At 42.5% G+C, this 23,833-nt stretch overlaps 1 protein-coding gene across 3 annotated transcripts in view; it reads left to right on the top strand.

The window, feature by feature from the left end:
- Positions 1–23,833, top strand: part of OXR1 (oxidation resistance 1) — a 397,147-nt gene that overhangs the window by 65,876 nt on the left and 307,438 nt on the right. For all 3 annotated transcript variants that reach the window (XM_089776181.1, XM_089776183.1, XM_089776186.1), the window contains one exon: positions 2,420–2,502. In XM_089776181.1, coding sequence (XP_089632307.1) covers positions 2,486–2,502 — 17 coding nt within the window. In that variant the 5' untranslated portion in view covers positions 2,420–2,485. Of the gene's footprint in view, positions 1–2,419; positions 2,503–23,833 lie in introns of those variants that run through there.

Below are 23,833 nucleotides of genomic sequence, written 5' to 3'. Positions count from 1 at the left end.
TTTCCTGTTCCTTTTAAAAGCCTGTATGTTTCTGTGATCAGCACTTAGACATTCTCATTAATTCACCCTGTTTTAGTTATGTCAACAAATTCAAGTCATCATCCCGCACGTACCTCTTTTTCCTTCATTTTCATTGTCATTCACTGTATTCCTGTCTAAATGCTTTATCTTCTGCCACCCTCTGGGCACAGTTTCCTCTACAGTGAAACCCTCTCATAATGAAAAGGAGTCTCACTCTATGTGAAAGCTTATTTTGGTTTAGTTTAAGCCTGTTCTTAAAATGAGTTAAGAGAACTCAAAATCTGATTGCAATGGAAATAAGCTTCCCCACAGCCTTTTGCACTATTAACTATATTGGAATAACACAGTTCAATCAGTGCTACCTTGAGCAGACAACTGGTGTAAGAGAAAAAGCCTCAATATTCTACTCCTTGGTATCCAAATTGGGGAATTTGGTTAAAATGTGGGGGAAATGTTCAAAATGTGGTTCTTTACTTCTGTGCCTCTGGTGACAAACTATAAAGTCATTGTTTCAAAAACGAAAAAAAAAAGAGAGGAAGGCGTGCTGCCAGGAAAGAGCACAGAGGGACCATTGCTTGCAAAGATAGGTTACGTGCTGGTGTTTCCCACAAATGCATTTGAGGGGCAATGTCCTACCATTGCTGAATTTGCATTACTCTCTTACCGTCCAGGGAAGAATGCCTCTGATACTCAGCTTATGAAGTTTATGCAGATTCTGCAAATAGCCTATGTTCTTCCTGAGAAATGAGAATGCCCCAAGTCCTCATTGAGATGTAAATAATAATGCTATAAGAGGCCCCGGGGCAGAAGCTGGGTACTATTGTGCACAAACTAAAAGGCAGCCCTTCCTTAAAGAGTTCACAATCAAATAAATACATGTAACTGCTCTTTCAAAAGTACCTAAGGTTCCATTGACTTTCAATAAAACTTACACTTCTAAATGATTTAAGCACGTCTGGTACCATTTAGCAATAAAAAAATCCCAGGCTAAGTTTTTTTTATATCTATCTATCTAAAGGTAGGTGGCTGAATAAGGAATTAGGAGCCTAAGTAGCCTGATTTTTTTAGAAGCACTAAGTAGCTATGAATATCAGGACACTTTTTGATTTGGGTGACTGAATAAGGAATTAGGTATGGAATGTTCTAAAATGCCCATGATATATTCAAGCGCCTGACACCCATTGAACTTCAACAAGAGCTGGTCACCTGTTTCTTTGAAATTCATAGACAGGAAGCTCAACTTCCCTCACGTGCTCTGTTTTGTTTAAATATATCTCAATCCAGACCTCCAGGTGCCCAGATTCAGCAAAGGAAGGGAAATGTCCTGCAAATTGATTACATTTGTGCTGCTTGTCCAGGGATGGGCTGCTGAATCTGTGAGAAAACAAGCATTGGAAAGATCCCCTCCTCACTCTTTTTGCAGCTTTAAAAGTGGAGTAACTGTGCTGACAAAACCAAATACATATTAATAAATTGAGACAAAAATTGCTGCCAAAACCCAGCATAATGAAACATACAATTTTAACAATCACTACTTCCTCAGTTAGGAAGATGACGACATTTTACCTGGAATGACTTGCAGTTGGTTATACTAATGTGAAATACCCTCAAGCATTCTCTGAAGTTAGAATGACGTTTATAGCTAAAATTGTCCCATCAGTCAAAAATGATTTAATCATAGCTCTTTTCTAATGAACAAAAGCATTTGTATTCAGATTGCTTGTTGCTGAGCATCTTTTGATTGCTTTATGTTAAATAGAAAAATCAGTCAATCAAAACTAAAAGTATATCTATTTTGTAGATGATGTCTTTTTGCATGAACTGAATGCTTGAGGAGTGAGACTATTTTAGTACCATTAATGCCATTTTTCAGAATTTTCAGTTTTTATAAAAAGGTTGTATCTTTTATTATTTAACGGTATGTTTTAGGTCCTTTAAAAAAAATGGAGATTGCCTATCTCCTAGAACTGGAAGGGGACCTTGAAAGGTCATCAAGTCCTGTCCCCTGCCTTCACAGCAGGACCAAGTACCATCCCTGACAAATTTTTCCCCCAAATTCCTAAATGGCCTCTGCAAGGATTGAACTCACAATCCTGGGTTTATCAGGCCAATGCTCAAACCACTGAGCTATACTTCCCCCCCTTACTCAGTTTCCTTCCACAAGTAAGGAAACAGTCATTGATTACTGTGCCTGCATGAAGATTGAATAAGAAGATCAGGCTTTGGATCTACTTCAGCATATATTCGGTTGTATATATGTGCCTACTTCTGAAACACTTTTGTGTGGTATCGCCTGAGTTTTGGTGGAAAATGTTTAATAGTAAAGGCATTCTTTAGGATGTTTACATCTATCTCTTAAATTTCTTAGTCTGAAAATATCTTTCTCTTTTATTTTTAGACCAGACCAACTAGAACAGTCTGTAGTGCAGAACTCTCATACATGTGAAGCAAATCGTTCACCATTATGTTTGGCACTAAAAGGTCAGTTTCTTATTCTTCTATTTTTTATCTTTAAAAAATGTACGAAGAATGTGACCCTAATATAAAGCTTTATTTGTGGTAAATACAATATTATGCCAGGTTGTTGTTTTGTCTTTTATTTTCCTTGCTGTATAATCCCTTAGTTCTTTGGTATGCAGTGAGCAATATATGAACAGAAATATAGTATTGCTACCTAGAAGCACTAGGTGATACCTCTAGCTTATCAAATAGAACATTATGTTGGTATCAGAGTACACTTAGAGTACATACAGAAGGAGAGATGCTGAAAATACACAGCATGCACAAAAATACATATCCCATTTTCATAAGTGCAAACACACCACTGCTGTGCTCATAAAAATAGGCCTCTAAAGCTGCAATTTTGAGGATTTTCATTTCTCACTGATTGTTTTTGTGGGTTCTGGAAAGTTAAAGCTTGTGTCAGATCAAATGATTCTACTAAATGCAATATTTATGCCATGAATTATACTACAGTTGAGTTGGAATTGATATATGATTTACCATGACATAATTTAATCTGTAAATCACATGTTTCAAAGCATTTTGTTCTCCCACTGTGTCTTTATTTCTTCAGAGTTCTATAATCACAAAAGGCCACCAACAGGTTTCAGTTGTTTTGGTATTTTATTCTGTTTATTCACACCAGCTTTTATCGTAAATATTATATAAATGAAATTTTCCCACACATACTCCTTTCTGAAAGCCAAACTCCTTTGTGTTGTATATGGTAAGGGCAATTAAATGCCAAGAATGGTGTGAAGTATTGTCCGATGTTGGATGTCAGAAGTTCTCACTGTCCACCTGGGAGATGCAGCTATTATGTAACACCTGTTTACTGTGCGTTTGTGTTATTCCTTCCCTCATACAGATGTGAATCATGTAGAGTAGCTAGATGGTACACTGTATTCTGGAAGACCACGTTGGCGTACTGTAGACCACGTTGGCATACTGTAAATTATTATGCATAAAGCTAGAAAATACGATCGTGTCCTCAGACTGTATTGTTTTCAATACAGTTGTTCAAATACTAGGAAATACTAGAAAATTGTAATGTATTTAGGTCCAGATTTTTCAAAAGTGGCCATTAATTCTGGATTCCCAAATTTTGGGTGCCTAAATTAGAATACTCAGAGGTGCCTGCTGAACCCATCTACCTGCTAGGTTGATGCTCCAAAAACCAAAAAGAGTACTTTTTTGAACATTGCAGTCTTAATTTTTAATTTTCTGCTTAGAAATAGATACTGTTTGCAAGGAAATATTGTGTTAAACAAAACTTAATTAATTATGGGAAATGGAAATTAGTTTTGTTTTCTCTAAAATGAAATCTGAATGAGTTTTAATATGATTGTGCCATTTAAGTGTTGTTTTGAACAAAATCACAGCACTTTGCTTTAAAGACTAAACTCTCTCACCATCAAGTTGTAGAAAGCTATCAAGAATACTGTAATTGAGCTCTTTTATTTCTACCTATTGCTGTGATTTATGTGCCAGGTTTGCATTCATTGAATCATAGCTGTCTGAAATAGAACTGCTTTTTTCAACTCTATTATTTAATCAGGACAATCAGAATACATTTTTCAAACATAACAGTTTCTGAGGAAGGAAAATATTTCAATGATGCTTTTTCACAAGCTACATTGACAAGAGGTACTGACATTTTTAACTAAGATGTGAATTCCCTTTCACTTCAGTTTAATGTAAGAACTGATCCCATGCCTTAAATTACTAAACTGCTACAAGTGTTTTAGTATTCCAGTTTCATCTTTTTTAATATGTCATGCTAATTTCTGTGATTAATTGAATCTACAAAAGGCACTAGCATGGAAATAGCAAAGGTTGTTATTTTTTTCCACATGAGTTTTTGATGCAATGTTTTATTTATGCTACCAATTTAATCCAATTTTGCAAGAGCGGTTTTCCATACTGTGGCCTAGACTATCCCTTTGTGGAAAAAAATGCAAAGAAGGGGGCTGCTGGGTAGAGTTTCTGCTAGCTTTACCTTGCAGACATCCCCCTCAAACTAACTCTTTTTGGCATGTTGTGAGATTTTCCCCATCCGTGAAAGAGGCAATGTGGTCTGCTACCATGCCTGCCAAAGCCTCTGGGATTTACAGGAGGCTCTGGCTGTCTACTCTCCATTGGAGGAGCCTTACTATCATATATATCCCCCAGCTATGGCTGTCAGAGGATTCCAGTCAGGGACTACACAGAAGAAATAACCTAAGGCTGTTATGTTTTTTAACTAATCCCATGTAGCTGGAGATTTCTCTTTACTGCTCTGAAACTACACCTTTTTCCCGAATACAGAGCATGTACCATACTGTAGCTTCAAGTGCTGCCATGGAGACATTTGAGGTCCATGTATTCTTCTTTGTGTGATACAACACACTGACAATACAACAATAAGTAAACCTGCAATAGGCTTCCAGAGGAGGTTTTGGGATCCTCATCATTGGAGGTTTTTAAGAACAGATCGGACAAACACCTTCTAGCGATAATCTAGATTTACTTGGTCCTGCCTCAGATTGAGGGGCTGGATTTGAGACTATAGAGATCCTTTCTAGTCCTATATCTACATGCCTATAATTCCAAGTCCTGGAAGAAGACAGTTGTGTGTCCTTATTGAATAGATTGAAGTGGGCTTTTTCCTGAGGAGAAAGGAACTGGCTACAACTGAAGATAATTACTACTTAGAGAGGTAAAATCTAGATAAGAAAAGGGAAAGGTCTCCTAGGGTGTGTCTACACAGCGCCCGAAACTCGAAATAAGATTTCAAAATTTGGCGCTGTCTACACAGTGCCAAATTTCTAAATAATGCACTATTTTAGCCATCCCTTAACCCTCATGCAACAAGGTTTACAGGGATGACAAAATATTTCAAAATAATGGATGTGTTTCTAAGACGTGAGGTAGCTATTTCAGTATACCTCATAACCCAAAATATCTCCAATGTGTAGACATACCCACAGAAACACGATTACAACCACTGTCTGCAGGAAGTTGTGGGAGTTCCTTTTTGAGTTCTTCTTTGTGAAATCCAATTTGTTTCATTTAACTTTTGGTCATAAGATCTGTTCACCCTGAGGTAGATATACATTTACACGTGTATGTGGATACATGTTCATCATTGCACCATAACCCCTCTACTTCCTCATCCGAAGATCATACCTGAAGGATAGTCTAGTGCACAAAAGCTAGCATGCATAAGTGGTGTGGGTATGTACACGTCTCTGCTGTAACATGGCTCTGTATCCCCTCTACTGTGTGATGTAGATGTTTACAAAGGCTATGTGACAGGTCACTGGTACTGATAGTCCTATTGGGCCATTTCCCTATGCATGCACTGATCACTTTGCTGCCTGACCCTTACCCTAAATATAAAGAACAGAGTACACCATCCTCCATAACCTTGCCTGTACCAGCAGGAACAGTCACCTATATTTGGAGATGTCACAAAGGCTAGAGAAGCCAGACATTCACCAGGCTCTGTCCAAGTGCAAAGAGCATATGAAGTATCTCAGGCTCCTGAACCAGAGGGTGAAGTGAAGGATTCATAAATTCACTCTGGGAGAGGACCAAGTACCTACTCCTGCTATGATAAGCTGGATCATGGGGTGTCTTGGGCTGCAAGTAGTGAATCTGAATTCAGTCATGACCCTCTCCTTGGTCCCTTCATCCTGATTGTATGGTAGGGTGCTGGGGATGGGCAGGGTGAGAAGGCAGCTCAGGCCTTGGAGACTGTTCCTGAGGAAGCCATGGGAGACCCAGAGGATTCTACACATCCACCTGGCAGCCCTGGTTGGGGAAGCCTCCTTTGCAGAGCCTGGGGAGGACCTCAAGCTATGGCAGGAACTGGAATCTGAGGCTGGTAAATTGTAATATGACCTCTCATGCCCCTGAAAATACCTCTGGGTATACAAGACTGAAGCCAGCCCCCTTACCCTGCCTATGCTCCATCATGACATGGTTCCCAAATAAGACAGGCTGTAAAAAGGCAGGTGGACTGTTATTTGTAACTCTCTATTCCTATTCCATGGAAACTCAGTCTGCTACCTTAGAATAGTCAGTTTTCTCTTGAATTGCCATCAATTCCTATAAACCTAGTCCAGCAAACTTTAGTTTTAGCAGAAACTGAAGCTGGTTCTTCAGGTTTAATGGCAGGACGAATGTACTTAGTCTGCTTTTATAGCTCTTCAAAGACTTCTATTCAGCTATATGTAAAAGGGTCACCATTATTAGAAACCTCTCTGTAGCATAGGTGGACAGGTGTCTTCCACAGTACTGAAAGCCACTTCTCTTTTCCATTTTGGTAATTTCAGTATAGCCATATTCTCCAATGATGGCTAGCCTTCAAAAAACAGGAATGTGACTTATGAATGTTACCCCCACAGCAAGAGATTCATCCATGTGCTGTGAACTCTACAACATCTTAATAAATGTAATTTGTGTGTGTTAAACTCTGTTCCTTCCTTGAGGGCTGCAAAAGTAGTAGGCAGTAGACTGTAATGGGCATTCCTTGGATTTTAAGTAGTATCAATATGGTGGCCTTAGGCAGCACAGTTGCGCTATGTGGGGGTGATTTAGGTACCTTTCAATACAAAATTAAATATTAGGCTATCCTTACCTTTGACTTGTTAGGCCATTCCGATGCTGACAGAGAACTACATTTGTCCTCCTACACAATATTCCACAGGTGTTCCCACCTCCCACCCCTTTTGTCAGGGCCAGACGAAGGTCAGCGGTCAGGAGATATCTGAGAGGATTTGGCTTTTTTTTTTTTTTTTGTTCATTTGTTTTTATTACAAACTGTCCCGTGTGTATATATAAATTAAAGTTACTGTTTCTTCACTTGTGTCTGTATTTTGTTTTCTCGATATACTTCCCAAAGGTTTGGAGTAGGTAAGGGAATTCACTGAATATTGAAGTCTGGTCCCAAGGAAATGGATCCCTTCCCAACCCTTCCCCATTCCCCTCAGCCATTAAGAGAAAAATAAAATAAATTCATGTTAAGGTATTATGGTAAAGCAGTACTGTGAAAAACTGAGGAGAAAATTATGGAGAAGTCATGGGGTAATTATAAAAAATGAATAGAAAGAAAACAAAACTAAACTAAAGAGTGAAGATACCTGACACTGAGTGGTATTTTAAGGACACACCAACCTGCACCAAGTCAGATTGTTGACTAGTCATTCATATCCCTACCTCCTCCCACCCCCCGTGGACAGGGGCTGCTGCTGCCAAGGTGGCTTTTACTACATTTACAATGCAGAGCCACAGTGGTCCAGAGCTGGCACGAGTCCTGGCTCATGCCAGCCCTGGGAGGTACCCGTGCTGTGGCCTTGCAGAGTGACCTCCTTATCAACTAATCATATAGTTGATACAAATTGTATCAACTACACGATTAGCCAAATAACTGCCCTTTAACATCCTTAGTGGGGCACGAGTCTCGGGACCCGTGTTGGTGCAGGGCAGGAGAGTGGTGGCATGTGGGGAACTCCCCTTTGAATGGGATAGTTGTCAGAAATAGAGATGGAATGATACAATCTACAGTATAGGCTTAGGACTCAATCCTGCTTTGTTCTTTCTGTGAGTAGTCCCATTGTTTTCACATATGTGGACATTTGTGCCACATGTTATGTGAAATCAGATAGTACATTTATACATGAGCACTAATAACCTTGTAAGGTATGTTGCATTTAAAGTAAATTTGTAGTTTAACATCTAGACTGATGCACATATGTAGAACTTTGGCCCTCATTCCCGGGGCCAGTTGCCATGACAATCCTGTGGAATCTGTTTAGGTAAGGAACACTTTTCATAGCTTTAGGCTGCCATCACTTTTAGCAGTACTGATAGGCTCCATCCCATTTCCCTTCCCTCCCTGTTCACCATCACTGCATATTGAGCAGGTGGCATTGTATAAGGATGGCGGCAAAGCTCGAAGGGGTTACTTTCAGTTTGGAAGGCTGGGCTCTGGATCACAGGGGCATAGTGAACTGCAAATTCTGGATTCTGTTGTGTTGTCATTTTATGTAATATTTAAACAAAATCATTAGACCATGTCTATACTAGCACTTATGTCAGCAAAGCTTTTGTTGCTAAGGGGTGTAAAAGCCCCACATCCCCAAATGACATAAGTTTTGCTGGCATAAGTGCTCATGTGCACTCTCCCACATCTCATTAAGCTGGTTTATTGATGTTGATAAGAAAGCTCTCTCCTGTCACCATAATGTGGCTATACAAACACACTTCCAGAGGTACAGCTGTGCTGCTGTACAATTTTAAGTGTAAACATGGCCTTAGTTGTTAAATCTAAGGTCTCACTGAGCATCGGACCATGAGCTGTGAAATGTGGCCTCACACACAAAAGAGAATAACATTTATATCAAAAGCATGTTTTTGTTTTTTTTAAAAAGAGCAAAACCAAGAGTCCGCCAGTATAGATGAATGCATTCTTCTGCCAAGCTATAGTACAGTGTACATCTGTATGCCGTAGTATATCTAATCAAATCAAATAAAAGAACAAATCCCATAGCTATCCAATCCTTTTATATCACTGTTTGCATACATGAAAGTGATAAGATGCTGCTCCACATTTGATGTCTGTGTTTGGAAAATCATTGTAAAGTTTAAAGGACTACATTTTAATGATGTATTTTGCCACTTGCTGCAGTAACAATTCAGCAATAACAAAGTCAACTGTTTAATACAGCAGAAGAGACAAGGCAAGTTAAAGTTGTGTTCAGGAAGCCTCACTCTCTATTGGAAGGCTACAGAAAGGGCACAGTAAATGTCATATGTACTCATGTCAAAACAGAATTAAATTTGAGTCATTTATTTCTCACTGAATTTTAAATATACTCCTGTTTGTGCAGCTGACAATAATTTTTTAGCAGATATACATGTGGTTTTGGTAAAGAAGCTTTCAGAGATGGTGGAAGGACACAAAAATGGACAATGTTTTGAGCGGTCTCAGAGAAGGAATGGGAAAGCATGGCCCTTTGTGCCTTTGAAAAATGTCCCCCTTTTGTTATCTTTTTTTTTTTTGCCATTACTGTAATTTATCGAATTGTATTCTACCATTGTTTTAATTGCTATACCTGGGAGTTTTCATAAGAGTCATCTGATTATTTCCTGCAGAGTCCATAATTATAGTACTGTGTTGTAAATTCAAGTATAACCACTAATACCATAAATTATAGCATCAGAAGTGGTTGACTCTTGAAATTACAGAGCACTCTCAATAACTCCAACTTTTGTAATTTGAATGTTAACATTTTTAACTCTTTGATTACGGGAGAATAACCTGTGAGTAATACTATTCTCAGTTTTCCCATTGTAAACCAAGTCCTATCCTGTTTTGGTAAATTGGTAAGAGTTAAGAGGTATTGTGATTGTTGGTTCCTAGTTCAAGGAGAGATTCCTTCTAGATGTTCAGGGTTGGATACTATCCAAAACATGGTTTTGTGGATATATTTGGAATGGGCATGGACTATGCAGCCTGGCTCTGCTCCTTCTCCTATTAAAATAAGAAATCCTGATACCGTTGAAATGAATGGAAGTTTTACCATTGATTTAAGTGGAACCAGATTATAGGAAAAGTCACATTTATTTTAAAGATTCAGGGCCAGGCTGTCTTGGAGCCTTCTCTATCCAGCCCTGATGTTTTCTCTCTTGGTAGCAAAGGTAATGCTTTGTCAAATCACCTTCGGACCAATTATGGGAGCCACAATGTGAGGTCACAGTCTTTTTCATACGAATAGAAATGGGAGACCCATATAAAAACATACTTTGATAACGGGAAAGGGACATGCAGATCCTCATATTAGGGGCTGCAGGCACTGCCTATTATGAAGGTTGCCTAACATTTTACTTTGTAAGAACCAACACTTTATTTCATATAACTTTGCCAAACTTGAACCATGTGGGCTGAAACTTTCTCTGGTGAGTGTCTGCCTCAGGAGACAGGGAATTTGTGTGGAAAGGAGAAGAGCCTGGGAGTAAGGAAAAACAAGACCTCAAAAAGTGCTCCTGGAGGGGAACGAGGCCTAGTTGGGCCAGAAGACTGGAATTCTGAAGAGAAGTTGAAGGAGTAGAGATTGGGAGTAGGTAGGCAAGGAGAAATAAACGCAGGGACATAGAGTTGGAAGGAACCTCCTGGTCTTTGGGTTCAGTCCCTTGTAATACAGAGAACCCTGCCATATAAATCCTTATTAAGTTCCATCTTAAAACTAGCTAGGTTGTTTGCCCCAATTACTCCTACCAAAAGTGGTTCCAGAAGAGCACACTGTTAGTCTCCTCCTGTAAGTTATACTCTCCATTCTCTTGGTCAGTTTTGTAGTCCTTCTCTGAACTGGTTTCAGTTTGAATTCATGATTCTTGAACATTGGTAACCAGAACTTGTACACTGGATTGCAGACAAGATCTTACCTTCTACAATGAGATGAATACTTCCCTTTTGCTACTGGAAATGTCGTATTTGGTGCAGTTTGTGATCCAATTTGCCTGCTCATACTCCTTCTGTGATTGACTAATATGCCCAGGTCTTTTTCATCTCTATCATTTCCACCTATTAAGCACATATTTTATAGCATAAATTCTTGTTGTTGATCTCCAAATACATGACCCTGCACTTTGTACTATTGAATTTAATCTCGCTCCTATTCCTCCAGTCCTCTAAATCACCTAGTTCTTTCTGTATATAATATTCTGCTTCTATTCTGTATATATTAAGCCTCGAGAATTTGTGTCATCAAATTTCATTAACACACTCCAACTTTGTGTGTAATGGTCACTAATGAAAATATTAAGTAGGACCAGTGTCAAAGTAGATTCTTCAGGGACACCACTACCGTGGGATTAGGGACAAGGAGCAAGGGCTGGGGAAGAGAGGACTTGGGCACATTGGAGGGGACAGGGCAGAAAGGGTCACGCTTGAGGGAAATGGGCATAAGAGTCTATTCCCATTAGAGCACATTCTCCCCTGCTCCTGGAGCGGAATCCAAGGTTCTGAGTTTCCCCATTCCTCTGATGTCAGCAGATATCTGTGAATCCCACGGGCAAATTGTGTGATGATGAGCAGAAAACAAAACAAAGATGCTCTTTGATTGAGATTGGAGTCCTCGGGGGGGGGGGGGGGGGGGGAGATTATCTGATTGTGTAATTAAAAGACTGTGATAATGTATATGCACCAAGAGGCTGATATAAGATTTAATACGCAACCTTAATTCTGGAATTTCCTAACCTTTGAGTGCCTAGCTCTCCAACTGTAATAACATTATTTTAATTTAGTTTTTTGTGTGAAATCTAGATTAGATTCTCTAGACTAATTTTTTAAGCCAAGCAGAATCTCTCTCTGACTTACAATAGGTCTAATTTCTGGCAGCATTAAGTTTGCTCACATTTCACTTTTAAATCTGTCTTTTGCATTCCCTTACCTCTCTTGTACTCCCTTACTCCTCATTTTTCACCATATCTGGCTTCTCCATTTTGCATTTTTCCCTCTTTCCTATTCACTTCCCCACACCTTATCCTCTCAATTCTTAAATTCAGTTCCAATAGATAATATGCAGGTCAGAACTATGAGGATGGGAATGAAGAAGAGGGGAAAAAACTAACGAGGAGTTATGAGACTATCAGGTCTTATTGTTTAAAAGAAAACGCTGTCTGTTTATCAGAGACTTTCACAATGTTAACCAGGATGCATTTTTAAATTTGAAGATATGCTTTCAATGTTTTGATAAAGTGACTGTTTGGTAAGAGTTTTGGGGAAAGTTTCTTCCAAACTCTTTAAAGCAAGTGGTCTGAGACACTTGTGAATAAATCCTGCATATGCCACCATAAACCTGGTTTAGCCTATCATTGTCTATCATCATCATCACCCTGACATTTTCTTGGCTAAGTGACAATGCAATGCCCCTTTCCCTGCATGTAAATCATAGAATAATAGGACTGGAAGGGACCTCAAGAGGTCATCGAGTCCAGCCCCCCGCCCTCAAGGCAGGACCAAGCTCCGTCTACACCATCCCTGACAGATGTCTATCCAACCTGTTCTTAAATATCTCCAGAGAGGGAGATTCCACCACCTCCCTTGGCAATTTATTCCAATATTTGACCACTCTGACAGTTAGGAATTTTTTCCTAATGTCCAATCTAAACCTCCCCTGAGAAAGTCAGCTTCATCACTATTCTGGCCAAAATATCAAATGTCAAGGTGTAGGTGATGATTCTCCAGGAGGGTAATTTGGTGCCCTCTGTGATTGAGGGCTTTTTAGGCCATGTCTAGACTACGCGGGTTTTCCGGGATACCAGAGGTATCCTGGAAAAACTCTGCCATGTTCAGGGAACGCATTTGCTCTTCTGCTTTTTTTTTTTTTTTTTTTTTTTTTTGGGGGGGGGGGGAAGAGCAGACACACTCTTTTCGAAGCCCTGTTTTCTTCCTTCCATGAGAGAGAAGGGCTCTTCCGAAAGAGGATGATTTTCCAAAATTTGGCCCAGTGTGGATGGACCAAATTTCAGAAAAGTCTCTTCCGAAAAAACTATCAGAAAAAGGTATGCAAATTGCGGAGTGCATTTTGCATACCTTTTTCTGATAGATCATTGTAGTCTAGACATAGCCTTAGAGGCCTCTGTTATTATCATGATAGATTGCCAGGGAATGGCAAGACAGCTTTGCCCTTCTGAAAGCAAAATTTCTTTTGATTCATCTTTGCTGTACTTAAATAAATGAGATGTTAAAGTACAAGACCTTGGCATAATCCCAGTGATATCCACCAGATCTATTTATGGAATAATAATAGAAAAGTTCCAGGTGGCAACTTGTTTGTATATATTTGGCCAAACTATTGTATTTCGTCAACATTCTGCACCTGTTTGAAGTCAATAGGGATTTTGCCAAGCCAGGATTTTGCTATTAGTGACTGCTTTTACTGTAGATACTATGTACATCTACATATACTATGGTAACAGAATAAATTCACCATTTTTCTTTTGCTTAGCACAATTTGGAAGAGAGATGAAAAGTGCTTAATTGGTAAGATTTGAGATGTGCTGAAATCAGTGAGAGCTACGAGTACTCAGGTCCTCACTGAGCAAGTGCATCCTTATCAAGAAAAGCACTTAAACATGTACCCACGGGTACGTCTAGACTACATGGCTCTGTCGACGGAGCCATGTAGATTTGTTTGTTCGGCAAAGGGAAATGAAGCTGCGATTTAAATAATCGCGGCTTCATTTAAATTTAAATTGTTGCCCCACTCTGCCGATCAGCTGTTTGTCGGCAGATCGGGGCAGTCTGGATGCTCCCCTGTCAGCATGAAAGCCCTTTATCGATCTCCCTGGTAAACCTCATCCTACGAGGCATAATGGGGAGGTCGATAAAGGGCTTTCAGGTCGGCGCGGGAGCTTCCAGACTAGCATGCTGAGCTGACAAACAGCTGATTAGCTGTTTGTCGGCTCAGCGCGGCAGCCATTTAAATTTAAATGAAGCCGCGATTATTTAAATTGTGGCTTCATTTCCCTCTGCTGATCAGCCTAATCTACATGGCTCCATTGAAGGATCCATGTAGTTTAGACACACCCTAAGTGCTTTGCTAAATAGGAATGGATTTAAACATGGGCTTAAATTCTTTGCTGCACTGGATCTGCAGTGAAGATTCATATTTTGAATCTTTAGTATGCTAAGAGATCGCTCTGATTTAGATATGGCTCTAATATTACTAGACCTGTTGTTCTTCTCAGATTTTGGTCTCAAATATCTGAAAACTAATTAGATATGTTTTTCTTAATACACAGTCTTGAAGATCTGCTGGTCCCACAAGATGTCTGCCACAATTATTGAACTTTACTGAGACTGTCAAGATGATCCATGCTATGAAACCTTCTCTTTCAGATATAGAAATAACAGCACTTCATCTTTGGCCAAAAGGAGGTGTTTCCTTATTGGGAGGTCTAGTAACTTGCTCACTAGGTATTTTTCTGCTGTTCTGAGTAGTTTCCTCAAGGCAGTGCAAATGCATTGTAGTATTCTGAAAGCTTTTCAAACATTTCTTGCAGTCCATATTTTAGTAGTCTTCATTTTTTCAAGTTCTTTTTAATCCTAGCCCACAAATTATTACAGAATCTTTAATTTTTTTTGAACCTTTACATCAACAGATATTAGAGAGTTACCAAAAAAATCAGTTTGTTGGGATTTTTTTGTTATGATGTAAAGTAGAGGGTTCGGGAATGTGGCCAGCCCCAGGGAGATGCAGAAACAGGCAAACTTGTACTGAGTATCTTTTAACTTATATTAAAATGCTTTTAACTATAACTTTCTATTTAACAGTTTTTATACGCGTGAGCGCCAAATAACTATTAGCAGGAACAGCAAACAAAATGCAGTGCAATAGAGGAAAATACCCTGAGGTTTTTCCAAGTCCCAGTAATTATCAACAACAGCCCAGGGATTTTTAACAGTTATATTTACATTAATTTCACTCATAAGGTCTAACATCTATCTAAACTCCTGACAGTACTATTTAACAAACTTCTAACTAACTTACTCCTAAATCTATTATTTAACAAACCTTTAACTAACTTTACACAGCAATACTCTCACTTATCAGACACACAAGGAACAACAGAGACAACAGCTTATTCGTTATGCTCTGCAGAAGAGTCAGTTGATTCGGTGAGCGGGAGGGGGCCCTCGGGTGATCAGCCCTCAGACCTGGCTCGCGTTCTGCCTTCCGAATTTTCAGGAACCCTCAACTGGATGCAGGAGGGGAAGCTGTTTTATAGAGAGAGCAAGAGATTTCCCGCGTTTCTCTGTGATAGGCTTAACAGATTCTGTCTACCTAGTGACAGGACTGAGGGGGAAGTGGAAGGGGTGAGATTGCTCTTGGCAGGCGCAAACTTTGCATGACCCTTACCTGTCTGGTTTTTTACTCCTGCTTTTTACTGATCTTAAGTCAGGATTTTTGGTTTGAGGGGGAAGGTAATCTTGGCTAGGAAGGCTATATGCACAAGGCCTGGCCAAAAAAGAGCCTGCTTTTTAGAATATCTACATCCAGTAACTTTTTTTTTTTTTTTTTGATGTATGAGCCTGAAAGTGGTGAATTGGAGCAGTCTGCACACATCTTGTTTAATAATGGGATTTGCTCATGCAGTTCCCTAATACCTTTTCAAGGCTCAGATTTGGTGATTTACTTTATTATGATGATCTAGAAGATAACTGATGTAGTGTCACCAATAAGTATTCAGTAGTATAAGTAGTCAGTCAGAAGCAAACAAGAGACTGCATCTGTGATTGTATTGTGCCAACTGAAGATGGTAGCAATATTTTATATTGTTGCTGTATATTTATATACTGTATGGTCATAAATCCTCCTTTTCATTGATATTTTAAACTACCTTTCATTAACTTAAGGGAAGAGTCAGCACTGCTGGTTTTCTGGTAGAAAGTCTAAGTACAACTTGGTATACTTTGTGAGTGTAGCTAATGGTGCTTTAATAGAAAGTTTTAATTAAGCACATGTCTCTGCATGCAGAGGGGAAATCAAAGGCTCTTGGGACATTCTACTTTAGACTCACTGAAGGATGATTTTGTGAGAGCACCAAATGAATTTAAATTAATTAGAATATATTTGTCTAAAATAATGCCAGCGCAAGAGAGAGAAGCGGGTGTGTAAAGGAGGGTTTACAGATGTTTGTCTTTGCACATGTCTCCTGTCCCATTATCTTTCCATATCTGTTGGAAAATTTCATGAAGATAGCAGCATTATTCAGAGCAGTGATGTGAGGTACAGGACTGTGGCTAACTACTACCTGTTTGTATTTATTATCCTTCTAAATTTTAATGAGTGTGAGAACACTGGTCACTAATATAGTCAGTGATGCTGATATTTGATTTGCCATTCATGAAGCAGATCCTTGTGCACTAAACATCCAAATATATAGTGATTGCAAGTTGCATTATATAGGTGTTGTTTGAGTCAGATCAGCTTTCATTTTAAAAAAGGCGGTTTATTAGCCCCCAAGATTGCAGAGGAAAATTTGAAAATAGGTATGCAGTGTAACCTACAGGCAATAGCAGACAAATATTTTTTTTCCTAAGTAATATGATTTTTTTCAGTAATTTGTTTTTGGAGTCCAGAGTAATGATTTTTGAATGCTTGGTGTTGGAAATTCTGAGTATGGGCTGATCTTGCCTAGTTGTTTAGAATAAATGACAATGCTGAGGAATATAGTTTTAATCATTGTGCTAGGCACTGTGTAATATGGGACAAAGTCTATCTGAGTCTTGATCATGATAGTCTGTTCATATCGTTGCTTATGATTGTAGCCAGGTATAACATATATTCAATTTTGTATCCTTCTGCGAGCCAACACCATATGCTACCTTAATGCTCAGAGAGCTTTCTCAGAGGCTGGCCCAAACCTATGGGACAAATTCCCACAGGAATGAGACCATCACAGACTCACTATATTCCAATCCAAGTGCAAGGTACATTTCTTTGAGTACCTTCTTTAATATAAACAGAGCAGGATGAACATTAAAAAAAAAACCCTGCCAAAACAGTATAGTGTGAGCACAATTTTTGCCCCCAAAGAAGTAGGGTTGCCAGGTGTCTGGTTTTCTACCGGACAGTCCAGTTTTTGGGCCCTCTGTCGGATACAAAAAATCCAGAACCAGACGTGCAATATCTGATATTTCCTGGCTTTCCGGCTGGGTGCTGGAGGGAAGCTTGGCGGGGGCAGGGAAGTGACTGGGAGGCAGGGTGCGATGGGTGCTGGGAGCCCTGGTTGCGTGGAAGGAAGAGGAGGGGCAGCCTAGTCCATGCTCCTGCATGCTGGTCAAGCACGTGGTGGAGCTGCAGCCCAACTGACTCACGCGGGATGGGAGTGCCCTGAGATCTGCACAGCCCGGGTCAGTTCTGCTTCCCACCAGCTGATTTGCTCCCCTGCCCCCTCCACCAGCTCTGCATCCTGGTGGCCGGTTCCTGCTCCAGATCTTCCCCGACCAGCCCTGCTGCACCCCCCTGCCAGTCTTGCTTCTGGCGGCCAGTTCTCCCCTCCTTCTAAGTTCTCCCGGCCAGCTCTGCCTCCTTCCCTCCCTCCCCGATATCGCATTTAAGGAAAGATGTGGAGAAATTGGAGAGGGTCCAGAGAAGAGCAACAAGAATGATTAAAAGGTCTAGAGAACATGACCTATGAAGGAAGACTGAAAGAACTGGGTTTGTTTAGATTAGAAAAGAGAAGATTGAGGGGGGACAGCCGTTTTCAGGTATCTAAAAGGGTGTCATAAGGAGGAGGGAGAAAACTTGTTCATCTTGGCCTCTGGGGATAGAACAAGAAGCAATGGGCTTAAACTGCAGCAAGGGAGGTTTAGGTTGGACATTAGGGAAAAGTTCCTAACTGTCAGGATGGTTAAACACTGGAATAAATTGCCCGGGGAGGTTGTGGAATCTCCATCTCTGGAGACATTTAAGAGTAGGTTAGATAAATGTCTATCAGGGATGGTCTAGACAGTATTTGGTCCTGCTATGGGGGCAGGGGACTAGACTCAATGACCTCTCGAGGTCCCTTCCAGTTCTAGTATTCTATGATTCTATGATCCTGCAGCCAGCCCTGTTCCGTCCGACACCCTCCTCCCCGCACGACCAGCCCTGCTTCCCATCGGCCCCCCCATCTCCCCTGGCCAGCCCCGTTGCCCCCCACCGCATTAGCTCTGTTTCTCACCACCACCCCCTTCCCAGCCAGCACAGCTCCCCTCCTGGCCGGTCCTTCCCCTCCTCCCCCCATGAAGTGTGGCTGGTATTTTTTTTTTAATGACTATCTGGTAACCCTAGCAGTGATCCTATCCCTGTGATTACCACAGAGATTTAAACTGAGAAACAACTTGCCTCCCGTCCTCCTTGAGCCCCCTCCCCCGGCTCACAACACCCCCAGCCCCCATGCTTACCTGGTTCTGCAAGGCTGCCGGCACAAAATGGTCTTGGTGTCTTTTTTTTTTTTTTTTCCCCTCAACAACTTTGGTCTCCCCCCACCTTTTTTCCCCCCTTCAACAGAATTTTTTCTGTTTTTTTGGGGGGGGAGGGGGGCTTGGTATTTTTGTTTCAACCATCTGGCAACCCTACTAAGAAGCGGATGAAAGAGGGAGGGAACCACATGCGACAGACTTGTCGCTAAATGCACTCAATACTGCAGTATGAGTATGGTTTAAGAATCTAGTCAGAATAACAACTCTCACTTAACTGGCAGCCACTGAGTGTATACACGAGGAGCTAAATGCTCTTCCTGCTTTTGTTCTATTGGAAGATGTTGGAACATTCATATTATTTTTGAATGCAGACTTTGTGATTTGCACTGCCCAACCTGGTTAAAAATTACCCTATTTTCTTTTGTTTCTCAACATTATAGACAGAATAGTTTTGTGAACCTGTCCCTTTTGAACTACGTGACAAAAACATTCAGAATCAAGTTTGTCGTCTTAAGTATGTGCAATTTGTAAAAGATCTTTCTGAATTTTTCTAATATCCTTTACCAGTCCCATGGACATTTATGTAAAGGTTAATTTGATTACATGAATGGGTAGGGAAGGTCTGTTTCTTACAATAAATAGTCAATCTTTGTTTAAACTGTGTGCAGCAGAGGCTAGTGTATCATAAGAGCAAAAACAATTAACTGTTTTTATAGGTTTGCTTATAAGAATAGAAAATGTCATCAAAGGGTTATAAAAGTTACTATTAGCTCTATGGTTTAAGCAGCTCTGTAATCAGTAGAGGAGAAACTTAGAGGGGAATGTAATCTGGGAGGAGATGGGAACAGCATGGAGTTTACTATTAAAAGTTGAGGCTGAGTCAAAAAAAGAAGGTTCTTAATATTTCTGATACTATTCCCAAAATGTTCCCCCCATATCCAGGACAAATCTCTCATTTCCTATCTGTGCTCCCCTCCCCCCCAATAAAATCTTTTGCTCCTGTTTGAGGTCTGAAAGTCTGTATGTAACATTGCCTCAGCCTCCTGTCTTTTTTCTTTTATAAGATTAATTTTCAGTTTCTGCCTGCACTGGGAGAGTTTGCAGTGGCCGGTAATGTCACAAAATTATGATACCATAGGAGTCAAGGAACTAAAAGCTGAGCAGTTGTAGGGAAAGGGTGTTTTAGGTCTTTCTTAGAGGTGTTTGACTTTTGTTTTTTTTGTATAGCATTTATTTAAATTCAGTGTTTAACAGACATTTTGGCAAGTATACATCTTTGTTAATGGAGGTGCAAGAGCTCATAATACACATGCTCTAAAACCCATAGGAATTCCTCCAGGAAAACCTGAGAAGGCTAAATTTAATAATTACTGATCTTTCTAAAGTCTATCAAACAGAATAACCAAATTCCAGAAAACCCTTTCATTTCTTCTTTATATAGTATTAAGAAGCAAAGAAGGGTATTAACACCAATTATTTTAAAACCCATAGCTGGTCATTTATAACAACTTGCCCTTTTTACATAATCTTATTTCAGCAAATCTAAGACTAGGCTCTTGTGGAAAAATAAGACTTTACTCATCAGCAGCTTCCTTTTTATTTGGCACCTTATTTGCTTTGACTAGGGACTAAATCTTAGCTGTTTGTTTTAACCTGCCTGTGATGAGGTGTATCAATCCTGCAATGGGGCGGAGAGGGAGTTAACTTAGCTCACCTGGCTGAGGAGGCCCCACTCCCACAGCCCTGCTGGGCACACGCCAAATGGAGGCAAGCTATACAAGCCTGTGGAGCCGCTCACTCTGGGCTGACTGCCGCTGAGGAAGGCACTGCTGTTGCTGAAGAGGACCATGCCACAGAGGCCAGCCAGCAGGAGGCTGCATATGAAACATCCAGTCAAGAGGGGAGAAGAGGAGAGGTCTACCCCAAAGACACTGATAAGATGCAGCCCAGGATGGGGAATTGTTCCCTGAGACGTCGGCATATTGCAGTAAGATTCCCCGCCAAGCTATCAGTGGACTGCTCCACTGCTGACAAGGCCCTAGGCTGTGACCCAGCAGAGATGGAGGGGCCAGGCCCTAGCCTTTCTTCACCTACCCTACGCGGGGAACTTTGGCCACATTGTTCTTGTTGCTGGCTACTAGACTGATCTACCCTGACCATAGGAAAATTGTATTGACACTTTGGTTGCTAAGCTGTGTCATATATTGGCTCTGTGGCCAGTAGGCTGTGCTACCCTGACTGCACAGGAATTATATTGACACTTTGGCCGCTGGGCTGTAGTGTACATTGACTCTTTAGCCACTAGGCTCTGCTATCTTGAACACGGGGGGAGGAGGGAGAAGAAAGGTTCAACCTGTATTTCAGACAGTAGCCATACGCTTTGATAAAGGCCTCGGAAAATACCATCTGTGCACTATGGAAAACCAGTATCTACCATGGAGAGGCATACAGAATGTGTAAGTACAACAGTAAACTGCATTATCAGAAACTGGCATAGCTCGTGGACATCTGCCCCATTAAAAAGTCTCAGATGGGGTAGCTGTGTTAGTCTGTAACTTTAAAAACAAAGAGTAGTTCTGTGGCACCTTAGGGCATGTCTACTCTGCAGCGTTATTTCGAAATAACAAAGCGAGCATCCCCACAGCAAGCCCATTATTTTGAAATAAATTTGAAATAATGGGCAGCTTATTTCAAAATCTGTAACCTTCAAATTATGAGGAATAATACCTATTTCGAAATAGCTATTTTGAATTAGTGAATATGGAGACAGCTATTTCAAAATAAGGGGCCCCCATGGAATCCCACAGTGCCCTGCTGGATGCTCTGTCCACAGTCCCCAAAGCTCTATAGTTCTCCTTCCCCTGCAGTCCTTAAAGTTGCAGGCAGAGGGCTTGTGGCTCAGAGCAGACCGTGCAAGCCTGGTGCCACCCACAGCAACACCATCCTCACTCCCTGCTGTGATGGCTGAGCCCACTGCCCCAGCCAAGACCCCAGCGGTTGCCACCACAGCTCCGGGCAGCTCTCAAGTCCCTGGCTGGAGACAGAAGAGGCAAGCCCCATCTTGGTCTGGTGCAGAGATCCTGGTTCTCCTGGAGATCTGGGGTGATGCGGAGAATCAACAGAATCTCTGCACCAGACAATGGAATGCAGACATTTATGGGTGGATGTCTGCAAGCCTTGCCCAGAGGAGTCACATGCACATGCAGGAGCAAGTGCTTATGAAGATTAAGGAGCTGAGGCAGGCATACCCCAGAGCTAAGGAGGGCAGCTCCCGCTCCAGAGCAGCACCTCAGACCTGCCCCTATTTTGAGCAGCTCCATCACATCCTTGGAGGGGGGCCAGTCCCCACCCGTTGAGGATGCAGGACCCGTTGTGGCATACCCTGAGGGACGTAGAGGAAGAACAGGAAGAGGAGGTGGTGGTGGGCCAGGCCAGCACCGTCTCAAGGACCATCAGCCCTGTCCTGGAGTGGGTGACTCCTTCTCAGGACACATCCTAGGCACCATCCGAGGCAGGGGAAGGCTCATCAGGTGAGTGCCCTCCTTTTCCCTACGCATGCACACACACGGGAGGAGGTGGCAGGCGGCCAGGGACTGCTGGTGCTTCTCGCTCAGCCTTCTTTGCTTGCGGATCACACAGCAGCCCATGCACGTGGATGCACATGAAGCGCACATCCTCAGGAGCCAGCCACAGAGGACCCTTGTGCTTCTGCTCACAGGGTGTCTGCACGGGCCTGCCTTATGCCCGACCCTGGGGTGCGACTCCCCCTCTGCTGGGGTGGGGAGTGCGGTCATGAACATGCACAGCAGTGCCGAGCATGCCACATGGATCTGCCTGCACTCCTGGGGCAGCACCTGCTCCCAGGAACAGCGTGGTGAGGCGGAGGACACCAAGCCTTTGCTTGGGAACCTGGTGGGGGCGGGAAGGAAATTAAGGGAACCCCTGCAGCACCTTCCCTAGGAAGTAGCATCTGCCACTGACACACACCTTCCCCCCAAACACCCTGTCCGCCCCCCACCCCAACAGTGGGCAGGGATAGGAGTCCTCTCGCTGTATGGGACGCTGCCACTGCCAGATCCAGTATGCGCACAGCACGGAGGGTAGCTGAGCTGCCCTGTCACCTCCCTTCTCCCACCCGCAGGCTACTGGCCTGGCCACCACCTTCCCATGCCTGCTTGTCCCCCAGGGTGTGGGTCTATTGAGGCTCCCCCCAGGAACATTGGTGTCCCTGCCAGGCCTCAAGTGGCCTTACTCGAAGCACATCACCTTTATCTGACCCGAGACTGTTTGGTGTTGGCTCAGGGATGAGGGTTCTTCACAGCTGGACCATTTGTGAGTGGGTAGCGGGCGACAGGCGACACCTCCCGTTCCATCCTCCTGAAGCTGTGGCACCTGGAGGGGAAGGTGGACACAAGAGGACCTGTAGTGAGAGCACGTCCCCTGCCTGCATGCCCTGAAGCACTCCTTGGACTGGCAGGACCTCAGGCTCTCGGAGGACCTGGCTCTCCAGTGTACCACTTGGCAGGAGTTGCTGCAGCAGAACCGGTTCCTGTGCGCGGTGTTCACGGCTACCGTTGAGCACCTGGGGTCCGCTTCTGCCTCTGCTCCTGACTACTTCTCTCGCTCCTGCCCCAGCTCCTGCTGCTCCTCCCGCTCCTGTTTCTGCCCTCCCACCTTTGCCCCCTATTCCCCCCCCCATAAGTGGCTGCTGAGGGGTCCGCACATGAGGCAGTGGGACTGCCCGAAGCAGGCGTCTCTCCCAGCTCCATCCCTGAGCCTCTCCTCCCCTTCTTCCTCCCCAAGTTCCTTCCCCAGCCCCTTCCCAGTTATGTTTACCCTGAATAAAAGCAGTTATAGTTGTTGGTTTCAAAACAACAGGTAGACTTTATTGTCTCTGGAAGGAGGGAGGGGGGAAAGGCACACTGGGCCACCACAGAGGCCCCTTGTGGTGAGGCCCAGGGGAAAGTTTCACAGCTGGCTTTGGCTGAAACTCTCTCTCAGTGCCTCCCAGATCCACACAGCCCCCTGATGGGCCTGATGGATGGGAGCTGTGTGTGTCTGTTCAAAGGCCTTTGCGAGCTGCTCAGCCTCTGCCCACCATGTGGGCAGGAACATCCTCTCTTACTTTCACAGATATTAATAAGGATGCAACACGCAGCCACCCCCTGTGGGACATTCCGCTCATGGAGCTCAAGGCAGGTGTGGAGGGAATGAAACCGCCCCTTGAGATGCCCAATGGTGCCCTCCACAGCCGTGTGAGCTCTGCCAAGCCTCGTCAAGTGTCCAGTATATGGTTTCATAAGCCAGGGGAGCAGAGGGTATGCTGCGTCCCCCACCATGCACATTGGC

Source organism: Pelodiscus sinensis, chromosome 2, assembly GCF_052426305.1.
Source record: "Pelodiscus sinensis isolate ZL-2025 chromosome 2, ASM5242630v1, whole genome shotgun sequence".
Classification (NCBI taxonomy): domain Eukaryota; kingdom Metazoa; phylum Chordata; order Testudines; family Trionychidae; genus Pelodiscus; species Pelodiscus sinensis.
This window is presented reverse-complemented; position numbering and strand designations above follow the sequence as displayed.